Source organism: Eptatretus burgeri, chromosome 13 (genome assembly GCF_056783735.1).
Source record: "Eptatretus burgeri isolate ZD-2024b chromosome 13, Ebu_testis_v1, whole genome shotgun sequence".
NCBI lineage: Eukaryota > Metazoa > Chordata > Myxini > Myxiniformes > Myxinidae > Eptatretus > Eptatretus burgeri.
Window position 1 is genome coordinate 50,322,674 of NC_140973.1, and position 19,980 is coordinate 50,342,653.

Below are 19,980 nucleotides of genomic sequence, written 5' to 3' on the forward strand. Positions count from 1 at the left end.
TGCGTCTGTCTGTGCGTGCGCCTGTGCGTCTGTCTGTGCGTGCGCCTGTGCGTCTGTCTGTGCGTGCGCCTGTGCGTCTGTCTGTGCGTGCGCCTGTGCGTCTGTCTGTGCGTGCGCCTGTGCGTCTGTCTGTGCGTGCGCCTGTGCGTCTGTCTGTGCGTGCGCCTGTGCGTCTGTCTGTGCGTGCGCCTGTGCGTCTGTGCGTGCGCCTGTGCGTCTGTGCGTGCGCCTGTGCGCCTGTGCGCCTGTGCGCCTGTGCGCCTGTGCGCCTGTGCGCCTGTGCGCCTGTGCGCCTGTGCGCCTGTGCGCCTGTGCGCCTGTGCGCCTGTGCGCCTGTGCGCCTGTGCGCCTGTGCGCCTGTGCGCCTGTGCGCCTGTGCGCCTGTGCGCCTGTGCGCCTGTGCGCCTGTGCGCCTGTGCGCCTGTGCGCCTGTGCGCCTGTGCGCCTGTGCGCCTGTGCGCCTGTGCGCCTGTGCGCCTGTGCGCCTGTGCGCCTGTGCGCCTGTGCGCCTGTGCGCCTGTGCGTCTGTGCGTCTGTGCGTCTGTGCGTCTGTGCGTCTGTGCGTCTGTGCGTCTGTGCGTCTGTGCGTCTGTGCGTCTGTGCGTCTGTGCGTCTGTGCGTCTGTGCGTCTGTGCGTCTGTGCGTCTGTGCGTCTGTGCGTCTGTGCGTCTGTGCGTCTGTGCGTCTGTGCGTCTGTGCGTCTGTGCGTCTGTGCGTCCGTGCGTCCGTGCGTCCGTGCGTCCGTGCGTCCGTGCGTCCGTGCGTCCGTGCGTCCGTGCGTCCGTGCGTCCGTGCGTCCGTGCGTCCGTGCGTCCGTGCGTCCGTGCGTCCGTGCGTCCGTGCGTCCGTGCGTCCGTGCGTCCGTGCGTCCGTGCGTCCGTGTGTCTGTGTGTCCGTGTGTCTGTGTGTCTGTGCGTGTGTCTGTGTGTCTGTGTGTGGGTGTGTCTGTGTGTCTGTGTGTCTGTGAGTGGGTGTGTCTGTGTGTCTACGAGTGGGTGTGTCTGTGTGTCTGTGAGTGGGTGTGTCTGTCTGTGTGTCTGTGCGTGTGTCTGTGTGTCTGTGCGTGTGTCTGTGTGTCTGTGTGTCTGTGCGTCTGTGTGTCTGTGTGTCTGTGTGTCTGTGCGTCTGTGTGTGTGTCTGTGCATGTGTCTGTGCATGTGTCTGTGCATGTGTCTGTGCGTGTGTCTGTGCGTGTGTCTGTGCATGTGTCTGTACGTGTGTCTGTGCATGTGTCTGTGCGTGTGTCTGTGCGTGTGTCTGTGCGTGTGTCTGTGCGTGTGTCTGTGCGTGTGTCTGTGCGTGTGTCTGTGCGTGTGTCTGTGCGTGTGTCTGTGCGTGTGTCTGTGCGTGTGTCTGTGCGTGTGTCTGTGCGTGTGTCTGTGTGTCTGTGCGTGTGTCTGTGTGTCTGTGCGTGTGTCTGTGTGTCTGTGCGTGTGTCTGTGTGTCTGTGCGTGTGTCTGTGTGTCTGTGCGTGTGTCTGTGTGTCTCTGCGTGTGTCTATGTCTCTCCGCGTGAGTCTATGTGTCTCTGCATGTGTCTGTGTGTGTCTCTGCGTGTGTCTGTGTGTCTCTGCGTGTGTCTGTGTGTCTGTGCGTGTGTCTGTGTGTCTGTGCGTGTGTCTGTGTGTCTGTGCGTGTGTCTGTGTGTCTGTGCGTGTGTCTGTGTGTCTGTGCGTATGTCTGTGTGTCTGTGCGTGTGTCTGTGTGTCTGTGCGTGTGTCTGTGCGTGTGTCTGTGTGTCTGTGCGTGTGTCTGTGCGTGTGTCTGTGTGTCTGTGTGTCTGTGCGTGTGTCTGTGTGTCTGTGTGTCTGTGTGTCTGTGTGTCTGTGCGTGTGTCTGTGCGAGTGTCTGTGCGTGTGTCTGTGTGTCTGTGTGTCTGTGTGTCTGTGCGTGTGTCTGTGTGTCTGTGTGTCTGTGTGTCTGTGTGTCTGTGTGTCTGTGTGTCTGTGTGTCTGTGTGTCTGTGTGTCTGTGCGTGTGTCTGTGCGTCTGTGCGTCTCTGCGTGCGTCTGTGCGTCTCTGCGTGCGTCTGTGCGTCTCTGCGTGCGTCTGTGCGTCTCTGCGTGCGTCTGTGCGTCTCTGCGTGCGTCTGTGCGTCTGTGCGTGCGTCTGTGCGTCTGTGCGTCTGTGCGTGCGTCTGTGCGTCTGTGCGTCTGTGCGTGCGTCTGTGCGTCTGTGTCCCTGTCTCTCTGTGCGTGTGTCTGTGTGTCTGTGTGTCTGTGTGTCTGTGCGTCTGTGCGTGTGTCTGTGCGTCTGTGCGTCTGTGCGTGCGTCTGTGCGTCTGTGCGTCTGTGCGTGCGTCTGTGCGTCTGTGCGTGCGTCTGTGCGTCTGTGCGTGTGTGCGTGTATCTGTGCGTGTGTCTGTGCGTCTGTGTGTCTGTGCGTGTGTCTGTGTGTCTGTGTGTCTGTGTGTCTGTGCGTCTGTGTGTCTGTGTGTCTGTGCGTGTGTCTGTGTGTCTGTGTGTCTGTGTGTCTGTGCGTGTGTCTGTGTGTCTGTGTGTCTGTGCGTCTGTGTGTCTGTGCGTGTGTCTGTGTGTCTGTGTGTCTGTGTGTCTGTGCGTGTGTCTGTGTGTCTGTGTGTCTGTGTGTCTGTGTGTCTGTGCGTCTGTGCGTGTGTCTGTGCGTCTGTGCGTGTGTCTGTGCGTCTGTGCGTGTGTCTGTGCGTCTGTGCGTGCGTCTGTGCGTGTGTCTGTGCGTGCGTCTGTGCGTGCGTCTGTGCGTGCGTCTGTGCGTGCGTCTGTGCGTGCGTCTGTGCGTGCGTCTGTGCGTGCGTCTCTGCGTGCGTCTGTGCGTGCGTCTGTGCGTGCGTCTGTGCGTCTCTGCGTGCGTCTGTGCGTCTCTGCGTGCGTCTGTGCGTCTCTGCGTGCGTCTGTGCGTCTCTGCGTGCGTCTGTGCGTCTCTGCGTGCGTCTGTGCGTCTCTGCGTGTGTCTGTGCGTGTGTCTGTGTGTCTGTGTGTCTGTGTGTCTGTGTGTCTGTGCGTGTGTCTGTGCGTCTGTGCGTGCGTCTGTGCGTCTGTGCGTGCGTCTGTGCGTCTGTGCGTCTGTGCGTGCGTCTGTGAGTCTGTGCGTCTGTGCGTGCGTCTGTGCGTGTGCGTGCGTGCGTGCGTGCGTGTGCGGCGTGCGTGCGTCTGTGCGTCTGTGCGTCTGTGCGTGCGTCTGCGCGTCTGTGTGTCTGTGTGTCTGTGCGTCTGTGTGTCTGTGTGTCTGTGCGTGTGACTGTGTGTCTGTGTGTCTGTGTGTCTGTGCATGTGTCTGTGTGTCTGTGTGTCTGTGCGTCTGTGTGTCTGTGCGTGTGTCTGTGTGTCTGTGTGTCTGTGTGTCTGTGCGTGTGTCTGTGTGTCTGTGTGTCTGTGTGTCTGTGTGTCTGTGCGTCTGTGCGTGTGTCTGTGCGTCTGTGCGTGTGTCTGTGCGTCTGTGCGTGTGTCTGTGCGTCTGTGCGTGTGTCTGTGCGTCTGTGCGTGCGTCTGTGCGTGTGTCTGTGCGTGCGTCTGTGCGTGCGTCTGTGCGTGTGTCTGTGCGTGCGTCTGTGCGTGCGTCTGTGCGTGTGTCTGTGCGTGCGTCTGTGCGTGCGTCTGTGCGTGCGTCTGTGCGTGCGTCTGTGCGTGCGTCTGTGCGTCTGTGCGTGCGTCTGTGCGTGCGTCTGTGCGTGCGTCTGTGCGTGCGTCTGTGCGTCTGTGCGTGCGTCTGTGCGTCTGTGCGTCTGTGCGTCTGTGCGTCTGTGCGTGTGTCTGTGCGTCTGTGCATGTGTCTGTGTGTGTGTCTGTGCGTGTGTCTGTGTGTCTGTGTGTCTGTGTGTGTGTCTGTGCGTGTGTCTGTGCGTGTGTCTGTGCGTGTGTCTGTGCGTGTGTCTGTGCGTGTGTCTGTGCGTGCGTCTGTGCGTGCGTCTGTGCGTGCGTCTGTGCGTGCGTCTGTGCGTGCGTCTGTGCGTGCGTCTGTGCGTGCGTCTGTGCGTGCGTCTGTGCGTGCGTCTGTGCGTGCGTCTGTGCGTGCGTCTGTGCGTGCGTCTGTGCGTGCGTCTGTGCGTGCGTCTGTGCGTGCGTCTGTGCGTGCGTCTGTGCGTGCGTCTGTGCGTGCGTCTGTGCGTGCGTCTGTGCGTGCGTCTGTGCGTGCGTCTGTGCGTGCGTCTGTGCGTGCGTCTGTGCGTGCGTCTGTGCGTGAGTCCGTGTGTCTGTGCCTGTGTGTCTGTGTCTGTGTGTCTGTGTCTGTGTGTCTGTGTCTGTGTGTCTGTGTCTGTGTGTCTGTGTCTGTGTGTCTGTGTCTGTGTGTCTGTGTGTCTGTGTCTGTGTCTGTGTGTCTGTGTGTGTGTCTGTGTGTGTGTCTGTGTGTGTGTCTGTGTGTGTGTCTGTGTGTGTGTCTGTGTGTGTGTCTGTGTGTGTGTCTGTGTGTGTGTCTGTGTGTGTGTCTGTGTGTGTGTCTGTCCGCTGTTTCTCGACAACCTCTGGTCCGATCTAATTGAAACTTGCCAGGTATATTGCTGGGGACCTGAGGATGTGCCTTTTCAAGGTTTGATATTGATCGGACAAGTGCTTCCCAAGTTATGGCCATTTATTTACCAAACCAATGGCAAGACACGTTGTTGCGAGGGAGTGGCCGATGGGGAAGGGAAGCACAGCCGCGTTCCCCATTACGGGTTAAAACGTACGGGCTTCCAGAGAGCGAGGACTTCGTGTATTCTAATAATTTCTCGATTTCTTATGCGCATTTATAGATAAACACAATGGCCCAAGTTATGATCGTTTTCATATTAGACGGTGTATAAATTTCGGTAACATCAGAGTGCTGGTATGCTCCGAACCAGGAAGTAATTTTTTTTTCTCTCTCTTCTCTTCTCTTTTTGTTTTTCCTTGCCACGACATTGCGAAAAGGTAAAATACGTTGGTGCTAATTGAATAATTGGGTATTAAAACTAAATTGCGAATAATATCGAACTTCCGGGTCACGCACGTACGGGCACATGAGAGCGAAGAAACGGCCTGTGTGGTTTATTTATTTATTATTGTTATTTATTTATTTTTTCGGGCACGTACTAGTAGTCTCCAAATACAGCATTATTCATTAATTTATAAAAGTCCTTCTCAAAATCTGTTTTTGCTTCTGTTCTCCTTTGTGTATTAAAATCAATATATTTCTTTAACCAATGACTTTGTTTAAATTTCAAAATCCGATGAATTTTCCTAACTCTCAACCCAGCAAATAAATATTGTCTCAAAAGTTCCTTTGATGCAAAACATAACTTTCTTTATCATTTAATGTAGTAAGTAGTTTTTCTGGAGATTTACCTTTTATATTAAATGATTGTTGGGAATCACTTAGCCATTCTTTTCTTGGACTTTCTTTATCAGGGGCATAAGGTAGGTCTTTATGTTTGTGATGAAATTCTTCTGGATATTTTAAATCAACCTCAAAATAATATCCAACTTCAGCTTCATCCAATTATTTTTGAGAGGAGACAACAATGTCTTATAAAACTTTTTCATAATGTTTTTCTTGAACCCATTTAAGTTTTCCATAAGGCAAAGATTGAGACATAGCCCACCCATACAAATTGTTAGCATTATAATACATCAGGTAAGAGTTGTCCTCATTCGTATTACAGCGCGTGAGCTGTATACAATTGCACCGAGTTTGAAATGTCCCCGGTGTCTACCACGTCTCCGGTGTCCCCCCCCCCACCCCACGTGCCTCAAGACAGCCAATGACGGCCGTCCGGTAGATGGCAGTGCGTAACCTAGATGGAAATGGCGACAATTGACGGAAATACCCGAGTATTTCAACGGAAATTTGTGAAACTAATGTGTTATATACGTGAAAACCATTGAATTCATTGCTTGACGGAAAAAACCAAGAAACGCACCCCTCTCAAGTACGAACGAATGAAAGACGTCATTTGCGCCCACCATGGCATTTCACGCCGAACGCTGAAAGCTAAGTTTTTCTTATGCCATCATTCTTTTGTGGCCCCCTGCCACGCTGTATCGAACGATTTCATTCCTTCTGTTATATATAAAGGTGCTTATCACAATAACAAGATCTTTACATTTCAAATATTAAGTACACTTTTTAATTTTTTTTCAACTGAAAAAGCATAAATTGCATATTTTAACATTAGTGTACTCATTTGCCTCACCACACGCACTGTATCGAAGGATTTCACTTGTTATAATAAGGAAGATATTTGTTATTTGCTTTAGCATATCTCTTGTAACATACTTGAGATATTCCTCCTCTTTTAGCCTTCTCTATCATTAAAAGCATATCTATATCACTGATTAATTCCAAATTTTGTTTTGTCATTTTTAACATAGCACTCCAAGCCAAACCCAGGGCTGTGTAATAGTGAGCGGGGTCTAATCCATAAGAATTTTTATTATGACAGACTGTTCGAAAAGTTTCAAACACATCAGCTAATAACAAAACATCAGTTTTAAGATACAAATCATGATATTCTCCAAGATTCTTTAGATTAAACTTCTCCCAAACCTTTTTAGCTTGTGTATAATCTCAATCGGAAATATGAGTTTTATTTAACTTGCTGTAGAAACTTTCCCTTGAAGGAAGTTGTGTTTCTTTAGACTTCTCAAATGAATCCATGTAGTCACATGGATATATTCCCTTTTGTGATAAGAGATCAATTTCTTCTTGATTTGAGAAATGTGATTTAAGATTCGGAAAGTTTTTAATATTTGATGCTAAGTTAGATAATGGACTTGCCATAAACCTGTACGTGTCAAGAAATCTGATATGGGATATGGGGGATGTATGAATTGTTTTTGTGAATGAGATGTATTTTTGACCTGTGTTAGGAATGGCAGAAATATTACCAGATGTCTTTGAAAGTTCATTTATAAATAGATGTGTGTCATAGTGAGCGTTGTTGTGAAGAAAGACAGGAAGTAAGTTTGGGGGCTTGTAATTAAGATTGCAATGGGAATGAGATGGTCCTCTATATTTTCCAGTAAGATGACAATGATCCTGAACTTTGACCTCTCTCAATTTTCGCCTCACAAATATGACAGATACTGTTCTTTCGAAATTCCTTTTTCTCTCCCTTTGTTCATGACATTGGTTCATAGGTTTTAACCATTATTTCTCTAAGTCTTATGCAGTCTTTTTCCAATCATCTTACAAACTCCTCTGAGGAATTTTCTCCTCTATAAAGTTCCAACTTGTATTCATCACCACAGAGGATTTGATATAATAACAGAAACCACAAGGGGTATGTTTTTGATATTTATTTGTGTATGATTTATTTTGATTTGGAGAAACAGTATCTATCTTTTCAAGGATACTTTCAAAATCAGCAGATATCACAATCAGCAGATATTTGTTAAAATCTTTGAATGATGTTTGAACCTGCTTTTGGTAAATTGATTACGGTTGATTTATGATTACTACAATATTTCGAATGTTGATTTAATTGTTCTTTTGTGTGAAAGGAGTTGAGACATCTCTTACAAGGATACGTTTTACATTTCCTCTTGTACAGTTGTGATTTGGTTAATCTTGATAAATTTTTGATGAAAGCATAAGGTGATTTTTCCTTTGAAGTAGAGAAGGTCAATGTGTGTTTCATCATTTTTATAGTTGTTTGATTTTTTTTTAATATGTGAGCTTTGTTTGTATCCGTTAATCCATATACATTAACAGATAGATTTTTCATTTTCTCAAATTTAGGAATATCTCTCAGTGACATTGGAAACTTTAAATCTTTAACATTTAATGTATTCTCCTATTTCTTACAATGTTCAACCCTTTCAGGTTTCCATTGTGGAGGATGTAAGTGAGCAAGAACAGACCATAGAAAAGATTTATTATCTTTGTTTTGAATATTAACAAACGCTTTCTTAAGTTTTATCTCTTTTGGTAAATCAATATAAGAAGAAGCTTGAAGAGGATCCGATTTTAAGATGTGTATATCTCAAAAGATTATTTTTGTAATAGCAAATCCACTACCTACTGCAGTGTTATCAACATCTTGTTCTTGTCTCTGGAGTTCATCGTAAACATCACATCTTACAAAATCTTGAAATGATGAGATAAAGTGAGGGTTTGTCCTCATCTTGGGAGTAGTTTCATTGCCTTCTCTTACCATATTCAATTTTACTCCCATATAAAACTTTAAAGTTTTCATTTCACTTAATGTGATTTTAATTATAGTTTCAATACTTTGTTTAACCACATCAACAGCTTCCATGATTGAAGATGGTCCAGGGTCTTGAAAGTGAAACAATCTTATTTTTATGTCCTTTCAATGCCCCATCAGTGTTTTCAATGGAGAATTTAGTGGCACCTTCCCCTTCTTCATTGTTCTTGTGTTTGCGTGATTGAAGGTGTTTATTATAATTTTTTAAAAGAATATCATTATCACATCTATCACAATGTTTTGTTTCTTGGTCAAGTGGAGATATTTGTCTGAAAAGATTGAATGTATGTTTGTTGGTTTGAAGGTGTTATTTATAACATTTATATTCATGATTACAAACATCGCATTACGTTGTATTCACCATATTTATATAATAAAACTTTGTTTAAAATAAAATTTTCTTGATGAAAATTCCGTTTAATTTATAGGTGAATCTGTGCTTAAAACCATTTTATCCTCCAACTTTTTTCACTTAATAAATACAATGTATCAAGACACAAAAGACAAGTTTCAATCAATCTCGTCATTTGTAAATGATACTGAGAAATATGTCGAGGATGTAAAATTGAATAAAGATAAATATAACAACTATTGGATAAAACAACTATGGTGAAAAATATGAGTTCTTCAATTTCCTTCAGTGGAAGGGCTTTTAGTATATCTGGAAGAACATCAATTAAAGTAGCTCTAACAAAAGTTTCTCTTCTCCTTCTGTCAAAATATTCAAAACTAGAAAAAATATCAAAAAAGAAAAACCTTATGGATGAAGCTTGAGAAAGAAAAGATAAGACCATCTGTAATATGCAAGGAGAAATTTGTATTTTTTTTCAGCAACCCTAAAGATGTAAATCCTGATTAAATAAAGGATGTTAATATATCAGGTGTAATGACATTTCGTTCAATAGTAGTTAAGGATCATTTTAAAATTACCTTTAATATAAAAAATGTAGTACTTCAATCTGTTACTGAAAAAAGTATATAGATATAGATGGTAATGTTTTTTCTACTAATTAAATACGAGTCATTATTCAACTGAAGATTTTGAAGATTATGAGAGTGATGATAGTATCTCTGTTGGAACAGAAGACAGTTATGATATCGAGAGTTTGTGTTCAAACGATAGTTATGAAAGTAGTTTTATAGATGATTGTGAAAGCACTAATGAAAGTACTGAAGATGATACTGAAGATGAATTTTATTTGAAGTAAAGTTTTACTTTATAAATATGAATAGTTTACTAGATTTTGAGCCTCTTGAGTTTCCTGATTCTCCACATGACAAATTGAGAATTGTCCTGCATGTGAAAGACGGGGATTAAACACAGTCAAAAGCCTATAAACAATGTATGTTCTGTGATTATCTTGAGCCTGGTGTTGGCGCAGTGGTTAGGGCAGCGGCTTGGGATCCAAAAGGTCCCGAGTTCAAGCCCCGTTGGGCCACTGAATTAATACACCAGGGGGTTGACTCAGCCTGTCATCCTTCTGAGGTCGGCGAAATGAGTACCAGTGTACTGGGCCGGTGTATACCCTGGTTAAAATAGGTGTATCATATCCCTGTGTCGTAAGAGGCGACCAGGGTTGCATCAGGAAGGGCATCCGGCGTAAAACATGTGCCAAATCACTATGCGGATCATACGGATGATCCGCTGTGGCGACCCCGAACGGGAGCAGCCGAAAGAAGAAGAAGAAGAAGAAGAAGAAGAAGAAGAAGAAGAAGAGTTCTGTGATTATCTTCGAATTAATGGGAATAAAAAAATATAAAAAGGAATATCATTCTTTGAGATTTACACCAAAAATGAATTACTTTACAAGATTGATTTGAGAAATGAATGTAAAGTATGAGGGTGATAATACACCTTTTCTTACAAGAGAAGAGAATGAACAAATGACGACCATGTTTTGTGGATTGATGATTTATATTATTATTAACGATTGTCATTTTCAGGGAAATATCAACACAAGATATTGTACAAATAAAATAATGGATTATCTTGAAATTAAACCTGAACTTCGAATAAAACATAGAGTTTCCAAAAAAGCCAAAAAAAAAAAATGAAATAACCTGTTTTCCAAATATAAAAATGAATGATTTTTTACCCATTTGGGAAAATAAGATAAAATTTAACAACCATAAAAATCTTCCAAATGAATTAAGATGTCTCATAGTTGGTTCAAGCGGGTGTGGAAAAACCTGCTTACTTTTAAAGATGCTCCTTACTCCCAACTTTTTGGATTAAGATAATTTGATAATTTTCACAAAGTCGAGTTTTCAACCTGAGTATCAACTACTCTCACAATGTTTTCATGCTGGTCTTCAAAATAACATACAATAGGTTTATTTCAACTTCAAAACAAACTAAATGATTACAACATTGAAAATATAATACAACTACTTTGTGACACAGAGATATAAAAAGAAATCAAAGCTGATAACTTGTATTCTTTGTGATAATACGGATGATATACCTTCTCCCCAAGATTTGAATAAATAAAAAAAGAACCTCGTTATCTTTGATGATTGTGTTAATGAGAGAAACCAAACGGTAATGGATAGCTACTACACAAGAGGGAGATATTATTCTTGTAATTGTATTTATCTTAGCCAATCATATTTCAACTCCCTCATCGCTCAATAAGAAACAATGCTTATACTTTTATTTTATTAAAGTTAAATTCAATAGATATAAACAATTTTTGGAGAGACAATTGTTCTGCATTATGTATTAAAATTACCCCCGTGCGGGAGTGACGGTCATCTCTGCGAGAAAATATATAGCCTCCTGAAGGTAGGGCAGTTTTTGCAAACTTTGAAGTCACGTGACACAAAAAGGAAAGCGAATATCGAAAATCCGGCCCGACAAAAATTTAGATATTGTCCCATAGATTCATATGCCACAATCAAATTCAAGATCGCTTGAGAAATGTAGGAGGAGATAGATTTTGAAAATCGTCATTTTCGCATTTTTTTTGCCAACTTGGAAGTCACGTGACACGAAAAGGAAAGCGAATATCGAAAATCCGGCCCTACCAAAATTTAGATATTGTGCCATAGATTCATATGCCACAATCAAATTCAAGATCGCTTGAGAAATGGCGGAGGAGATAGAATTTGAAAATCGTCATTTTCGCAACTTCAAAGGCCTCGTGACCTTGACCTTGACCTTCGGTGACCTTGAAAGTCATACCATCGCGTACATCTCATCAACCTCTATCAGGATCACTAATGACGAGATCTCCCGCTTCAACTTCATTGTGGATGGATGGACGGACGGACGGATTGTCACCTCTCCTCTCAACACCAATATTATTAGGTCATGCTCGAAGAGATGACCTAAAAAGGAATTTGGGGATGACATGAAGCACACGACTGAAAAATATAAATAAATGTTGTGAAACAAGATGAGATATTAAAAGATATATTGTTTATTTTATAAACAATTAAATATATAAATGACAACTGTTATAAATCTTGTGGGTAAATCTACTTCTGGGAAAAAACTTTTGGAATCAAGGTTCTTGTGTAGTACAAATGAGAATATTGTAAATTTGCTTAAAAAGCACCATGCAGTTCGTATTATATCAACAACCACTCGCGTAATAAGACCTGGAGAAGTAGAAGGTGAAGATTATCACTATATTTCAGTAGAGGAACATACGCGGTTGAGGAATGAGGCCAAATATTTGAGAAGGTTTCTCTTGGTACAACAAAATATTCACATTGTCAGAGTGAGTTAAAGAAACTAAAATCTGGTGGTCTTGGGATATTAGAAACTAATCCAGAAGGAATGAGACAATTTATTAAACATCTGAGTGGTAATGGGGTGAAGATTTTATCATTCGGTTTTGATGTTGATGACGAAACTCAACGCAAACATATGAAAAGCAGAGATACAAGTATTAGTGAAGAAGAAATTACAACTCTTATTAATGTTCATAAAGAATTAGATGAAATATTTAAAGAAAAGGATTTATTTGAACACATCTACTTTAATGATGAAGAAAAGGAAAATTTCCCTGTTGACCTTTATAATTCAGTGAATGATATTTTCCAATGAATAAATGGATGCGAAAGAAAGAGCAAGAAGATTTAAGGAGCATAAAGAGTTGGTTTCAAAAGTTGTAAAACAACACGAAGACATAAAGAAGAAATGCAGACAGAAACTAACGGGTGAAGAAGCATTTGAAAGAAAACAAGATAAATTTTTTAACCACTTTTAAAAAGTTCCCAAGAAAAAATTATAGATGCTTCCACAGTTTCCACAATAGAATATATTCCAAAAAAACTTCCAATGTTAAAATATTTCAATCAAATGACGGAGGAAGAATTAGGGCATATAGGAAAATTAGAATATGATGATGAAGGATTATTTCAACAACTGGAAGAGATTAATCAACCCCCTGATTATATTGTGAAGGCTCCTCAAAGCAATGAATATTCAGCAGATTCAAAAACCAAAGCAGGACTCATTCCAACAGAACAACCAGCAATATTTCATCTTGTTCAAGAAAAGGGATTGATATTTAATGATGAATTAAAGTTGTTGAGTTCTGCTCAACCCCCTGTTAAACTAACTCAGAGATTAATGTTTCTTCCAACAAAAGATGGAAAACAAGGTTCAACTGTGAGGGATGATTCAAAGCATTTTGATAAACCATTGGAGATGAAAAAATAAGGATGATAGAGTATATATTGATCTGCTGGACTCTCTTAATTATAGGGTTAGTCTATCTGATAAAAGTAGGAAGAATGAGAAGGAGAAACACATTATTCAGGCTTTAAGTAGCCTTGGTTCAGGTGTTAGTTTTCTTCCAAATGACCCATCACAATTAGTCAATAGTTATTGCTGTTTGGTAGTAAGAAGGCTGGAAATAACAATTGTTTTAATGAAGCATCAGCCATTTTAGACCAGTTGATGAACATGAAAATAATTAATAAATGTCAACACAAAGACATTTTATCCCATATTAAATAAGATGAGAAGCACAATCCTTAGTTTTAATTTCACAACAAGTGACCACACATCTTCATTTCCATACCCACTACAAATTGACGCAACAAAAGAATATGAGGCGTCTTTATTGTCGATGGAAACTTTGAAAACCTTGTTTAATATCACTGAGAAAAATTGGGTTTCTCCTCAAAAAAGATTGAAAGTAATGGGATTTTTTACAGTGATAATGTCATTCAAATATCCTCAGGCATAAATTCTGTATTAATTCACTGTGATTTGATTGATGGTGCTTATAATGATGGAAAAATAACAAATAAAATATTTTCATTCAGTGCATACTCAACCCCAATTGGTTATAATTTCAATATGGAACCCAAAAATCTGGTTTATATAACTGTGTCAGGAAAAACCATATACAGATTTAGGATAACCGACCAAGATAATCGCATGGTTTATTTTAATGGAGAAATTATATCCATCAGAATACACCGACGTGAAGTTTTCCAATAAATAAATATGATGGTTATTGTAAGGAAACACGAGTTGGGAAAATATATAATAATTACAGGGGATGGGATGTTCCTTCCCCATACTACAAGGGTGAAGGTATGTATCTTGGTGGAGGATACGATAAACCTAAGAGACAAAGGAGTGTCGGACATCAATTCAGAAAAAAAGGAGATGGGATAATTGATACTCTAATGGGTATACGTTAAACTATTCTTAAACATAAAGACCTAATTGGTTAAACTGCTTCTGCTGTGGGGAATGTAGCGGGTGCTATAAAGAGTATAAAAGATTCCCAAAAGGAATCTCATAAATTGCAAGCAATAAAAGAAATTAAGAAAGGCAAAACTCAGTTGTCTCCCCAAGAAAGACAGAAAATAATTCAAATACTTGGGTCAGGGTTTCAAAAGTTTTAACATCTTTTTTTCCGAAATAAATACAAGTATGGAAGCAATTCATAGTATCTATGATTTGGATGATACTTTTGTCATCTCAAACTCTACTAAAAAAGACTATTACTTCAAGGTAAGTGCAATAACTGGAACAGACTGGAATGCAAATGGAACAAAAAGTTTTGAAATAAATAACCAACAAACTTATTTGAATCAAGCCAAAAGTTTCTTGTTGTGTAAAAATACATTCACTAAGGCTGCAAATAACACAAACGTTACAATCGTAAATGATTTCTTCTGGAAAATGTTTGATAGTGTTCGTTTGTACATTGGAACACAAGAAGTTGAAGCAGTTGATTATGTCTCTGCTACATCTGAAATGATGAAATTTACACTATATTCATTTAGTGATAGAATGGGAATGGGAGCTGTCGAAGGTTTTATTCCTGATATGACAATGGGAACAAACACAGACCCTGGATATAGTCAAAGGAAAGGAATGTATAATGATGATACAAAAACAGGTAATAGTTTTACTGTGGCAGTTCCTCTTAAAGGTATATTTGGATTTTGTGATCATGATAAAGTTCTGTATGGTCTGAAAGATAGATTTCAACTGCAAAGGAATGATAATGAAAATAGATTGCTTTTCGGTGTGGCTAATGCTTTTGCTGATCAGAATAAATTTCTAATTGATGAAATTAGTTGGTATATTGGTGAATATACTCCTAATCTTAAAACAGAAGAGATGTTGTATAGAAGACTTAACTCAAAGAAGCCACTCAATGTATCATACCTTAAAAGAAAATGCCAACACATTAAACTGAACCAAACCACTTACACGTGGAATTTATGTGTTCTGGAAGGAAAGCAACGATATCTGTGGCTCATTTTAAAAAAAAAACCAGATGGTGATACTGCTTCTGATAAGAATAATGCATGAAGTGATTATGCTAAGGTGAAACAACTTCATGTTTCTCCAGATGGAACATTTTATCCACGAGATAGATTGGAAATGAATTGGGAAAAAAACGATTATGCTGAAGCATACAAGTCTTACCAAAAGGTGTGTGAAAGCAATGGAAATAAAGAACCCATTTTGGATATGACAGCATTTAAAAGTCTGGATACAATCTATGCGATTGACCTGAGTGCTCAACAGGAAACTATAAAGTCTAATCGAGTGGATACTTCCCTATACATTGAAAGAGAAGAGAGTGAAGAAGTTGATACATAGTTTGCTTTTGAAAGAAACAGAATTACAGACTAATACAGATAATGGTGTTATGATTAGTCTCACATAATTTTTTTGATAAATAAATGAGTAGTAAAGTGCCAACTGGTGTATATGTTAATCAAATCAATCTTCATAAACTATCATCTTGTATTCAAAATCAAAAGCCTTGTATGATTAACGTTAATACAATTCAGAGAAAGGGAGCAGTAAGAATTGATGTTTTGCTCACAAGAGAACAGATGAAAATCTTGAATGATACTGGCTCACTTAAAATTAAAATGTCAAAACCAATGTTGAAGAAATATTCAATAAGAGAGATGAGTGGAGGATTTCTCCAATTTGTAATTCCTTTATTTCCTGGTTTAAGTGCTGCTGGAGCATTGACGGGTAGTATTTCAGCAGCGGTGAAATCTGCCAATGAAGGAAGACTCAACTCTAGGCTCAAAAATAATTGGAAAGACATAACAAAGAGTTGCAGAAACAAATTAGTGGAAGTGGTGTAATTGTAGATTTTGCTGAAAAAATTGAAAGTCTGCCTGATAAAGTGAGATTGTTAGTTGGAGATATGCTTTCTTCTATCACACAAGCAGGTGTAAAATTAACTAAAAGGGGTAATGGATTATATCTTTCTAATAAATAAAGGAGCATTGATGAGTGGTTTAAAGAATTTGGAAAGAATACAACATCAAATTTAGAACTTATCAAATATTGTAAGAAATTAAAAATTCATAATGTGGTTATTTGTACGAGATGAATTAACAAACATGTCTAAACATACAAAGAATATTTTTATGAACTTAGAAGATAATAATGGGAACGGTTCTCATTGGGTTTGTATTTTTAATAGTCAAGACAAATATTATTTTGATAGTTTTGGTCTTCCATCACCTGTTGAAGTAATAAAATTCTGACAGAATGGTGTTTATCAAACATTTCAAGTCCAAGAATTAAATTCCAAGTGTTGTGGTCAATTATGTCTGTATGTGTTATTTCAACTCAACAAAAAGAAAAATTTTCATGACATTATTTTTAATCTCATATAAATGACTTGTTGGAAAAGATGGTTCTATCTTTGGTGTATCCCAAGAACTGAATATTGATTTATCAAATTATTACACAAAGGCACAGGCCGAATGACAGAAATATAGTATAGCAAAAAATATTCATATGAAAAATGCTTATAAATTAATAAATTATCCAAGCCTGACTGACGTGAATGACTTGGTGAGATTAAGTGATTTATGACAATATATATCCTTAAATAAAACGGCACATTGTGTTGAAGGAGTAGAATTTACAACCCTAACACCTGGTTCAACAAACCATACACCTTTTCTTATTAAATTCAATTATCTGCATAGTATTGAATTTTATAAAGAAGGAAGAATAGTTAATATGAGAATAGAGAAATGGAGGTGTAATATGTGTGATTTAGGATATAATTGATCTTTTTCATTCAACCTTGAAGACCTACACGATTTTTATCAGTCTCGTTAAGAAGAATATTGTTACGGTTCTCAGAACCGTATGCATACAAACATACAGTTGTCCCGAAGTTAGTTATGCCATTAAGTATATGTGCAGATAGATCCCTTCCTTGTGTGTAGTGGGAAGCAAAATGGGTGCGTTGCGATGGTTTTTAGTTCGATTAATAAATCTTTATATCCTCTCCATTATGATCCACAGTACCATAGCGCTTACAGCCCTCGGTTAACTGGCAACAACGTACCACTGTCCACCTGCTGTCTACAGAGACTCGTTTTTCCGAGGCAAAATCTTCACGTCCGCAGTTCCTTTTCGGCTTCCCCAAACGTTCCAACTCTTTCTTGACGGGTCCTCACACGCGTGGAGTGGGCGGGCTTTCCCGGCCTGGCCAAAAGCCCGCCCAGAAAGGGCGGATCCCATGAAGGCCCTGTCCAATCAGGACGAACGATGATGTCAGCTTTGCCAAGGCCCCTCTCCGACCTTGGGGATCTATAAATTACGACACCATCCTCAGAGTAGAGTGTGAAAATTTGTTCGTTCGTTCGTTCGTTGGTATTGAGAGAGTTCGGTGGGTCCGTTGGCTGGTTGCAAAGAAAGAAGGAAGGTCGTTAGTTGAGTGGTTGAGTTCTTTGGAATTCTGGAGTTCTGTGGTTGTCTTGAGTTCAGTGGTTGAGTTGGTTGTTGGTTGAAGAAGGAAGGTCGTGATCACAGAGTGCCTGCCCACGTCTCGCCTCGGCGGCCCGTCTGTTGTGCTGGTCCGAGTACACCCGACCTTGACCGGGCCTCTCGTTGGGTCCTGTCTGCTGCCCCGTCATACCGTGGACTCCGCGCTCTCCACCCGGGCTGCTTCGTAGACACGGTCTCCACACGTGCGGCTGTGGGCCGAACTGCACGACCTCTGTCGGGTGCCACACCAGGGAGCATCCCTTCCCTCCAATGTTCAGGTACCCGAAAGAACTGCGACCTCAGCTCACCTCCCTCTCTGGCTGCGGGGGTCCTTTGCCATACATCTGGGTTTATTTTCGTCTGAGTGTGCGTCTGAGTGTGTCGCGCCTGTCTTATAAGTAGCATTGTATAAGTTATTTGATCATTGTAAATCTTGCCTGTAATATTCTCACGTCTGCCCTGTGTCCTCTTTTGCAAGTTGCTGTAAAATTGTCACACTACATCTCTCTTCTGTCCCCTGCATAACACACCAATAAACCTGTTCCTGTACCACATGAATTTCCTCGCTTAGTGTAAAGAAATAATTGTAGAAATGTTCCCAGTTCATTTTTGTCTTTTCCTTCATTGGTCCAGCATGGTTCGGATCTAAGTTTAGCTGGGTCTTTATCCCCGATAATCTGTTCATTCTCGCCGGTACATCCTTGGCAGTTCCGCTCGGTTGCATCCGATCCGGAGTTGGTACTCTACCATAGTTGGTGGAGTGATCCGGTTTGGGCAAGGCGTACTGAGGGCATGGTTCCACGGTAGTTGAAACCGCGTGGTTAATTAGGTAACTTGAGTCTATACAAGCGGACCCTACGCTACGCGGTTGAGGTATTGGCGTCCACGGTCGGTTAAGCGACCCGCCGCATCACAGAATTATCCGTGAGCGACGGCCTACAATTCTGGGAGACGACGCAACTTCCCCCACCTAGCGGTCATTCTTGCCACAACAATTATTGGTTGTATAGTGATTTAATTCTGTATAAAACAATAAATAATGAATTGGGTTAAGGATCTCACCTGTCATCTTGTGAAAACGATTGATCCGCAAGGTCGGAGAAATTATCTGCACAATCCATTCTCTAAATAAAACACACTCGGCACACAAGTTGGTTTAAATAAGCAACTTGATGACGTAATGGGAGATTTCACAACAATGGTTTTTTCAGGGTGTGTCCCACATCGGAAATGACTTCAGAATTTTTTTGGCTTGGTTCGGGCGAGGCAGCTTGGCTGACTCCAGACTGACTCATTTTAATACGAAAAAGAAACAGCTTGCTTTGAATGATTTTGAGAAAAACCTACGTTTAAAAGCTGTTTTTGCTTGCTTTTAGCTAAACTTTGTTCTATTAGTGTTCTGATGATTTAAGATATAACCATGAGAGATATGGGCACAGAATACTTCCTCATTTTCATAGCACGACTGTGATCTAAAAGGCACTTCCCCATTTTACAGAACCAAAGGAGGGATCATGAACTTCCCTTTCTTTCGTGCTTGAAGAGATAAAGTAAATATACTTTATGGAAATGAATGTTACAAGAAAATTAAGTTATTCCTTAAAGTAGAACATGGACAAATATTTGTTGGTTCGCTCTTTGAGTGGAATGAAAATATGAAAGGGAAGAAGTGCTTTAATCAGTAAGTCTCAATCTTTCATAGTCTCAATTTTACATTTGCTTGTATGGGAGGGAAGGGGATAGGTGGGGAGAAAATAAGTCTCCTCTTTTGGGCTTTTGGGGCTTGAGTCAGAAAGTTTTTTTTTTCCCTTTTCCCCATTCATTTGAATAGGAGTCCCAGAAACCTCATTTATCATCTACGACTGTGTTCCATTCAACCAGCATCACAAAGCAAGCCCAACAGCACGGACCCAACTGGAAGAACTCGCAGTACATATGCAATTTCTAAACCTGGCATTTATTATATCAATCTGCGTTTGCCATGGTCGTTAGGCACAGTTGTCAGCAGACAAGTTCGGTGAAGTGTGAAAATAAAGTTGAGGGCATCGCCTTTGGCCTTGCAGATGGAATGCAACTACTCGAGTGGTTTGATCACGTTTTGGTTTGAATTTTATGATCGTTTGAAAATGGATTCGACAAGGATAAGAAAAGAGAATGCAAGAGTGCTCGTGGTTTAACAAATGGCCGAGTTACACTGCCCCCATTGACGACTGTGGGATGAAGATTCCTCTGTTTTTATCAGTTCAAATGCTGTTCTTTAAATAGGATAATTCAAAAAGGAATTCAAGCCTTCTTCAAAACAGATGGAGCAGTGGAAACGATATAACAAAGATACATTGTCAAACACAATCAGCACAATACACTGGAATAACTTACTGTAATGGCACTGAACAAAGCTAACAAAACTGATTACGATATAATACCATCATCAGAGATAGACTTGTTAATGATGATAATGTACGATGGAGGATGGTGTGTTGTGAGATGAAAAGAAACAGGTGCATGCCTCTGGTTCCATTTAAGATACAGAATGTGTGGACCTGCAATCAGTCTCAGGATTTATGGGTTTAAATTGCAAATAAAACAATTTCCTATCTGGCT

At 41.1% G+C, this 19,980-nt stretch overlaps 2 protein-coding genes across 4 annotated transcripts in view; one reads left to right on the top strand and one right to left on the bottom strand.

The window, feature by feature from the left end:
* The window catches only part of LOC147014443 (uncharacterized), a gene marked incomplete at its 5' end in the record, with an annotated part of 24,137 nt that extends 4,651 nt beyond the window's left edge, over positions 1–19,486 (top strand). Inside the window, one exon of the mRNA XM_085851414.1 lies at positions 19,372–19,486. Within this exon, the coding sequence (XP_085707540.1) occupies positions 19,372–19,486 (115 nt within the window). The remainder of the gene's footprint in view (positions 1–19,371) is intronic.
* The window catches only part of LOC147014442 (SLIT-ROBO Rho GTPase-activating protein 1-like), a 161,790-nt gene that overhangs the window by 79,949 nt on the left and 61,861 nt on the right, over positions 1–19,980 (bottom strand). The gene's annotated exons all lie outside the window — the stretch shown is intronic.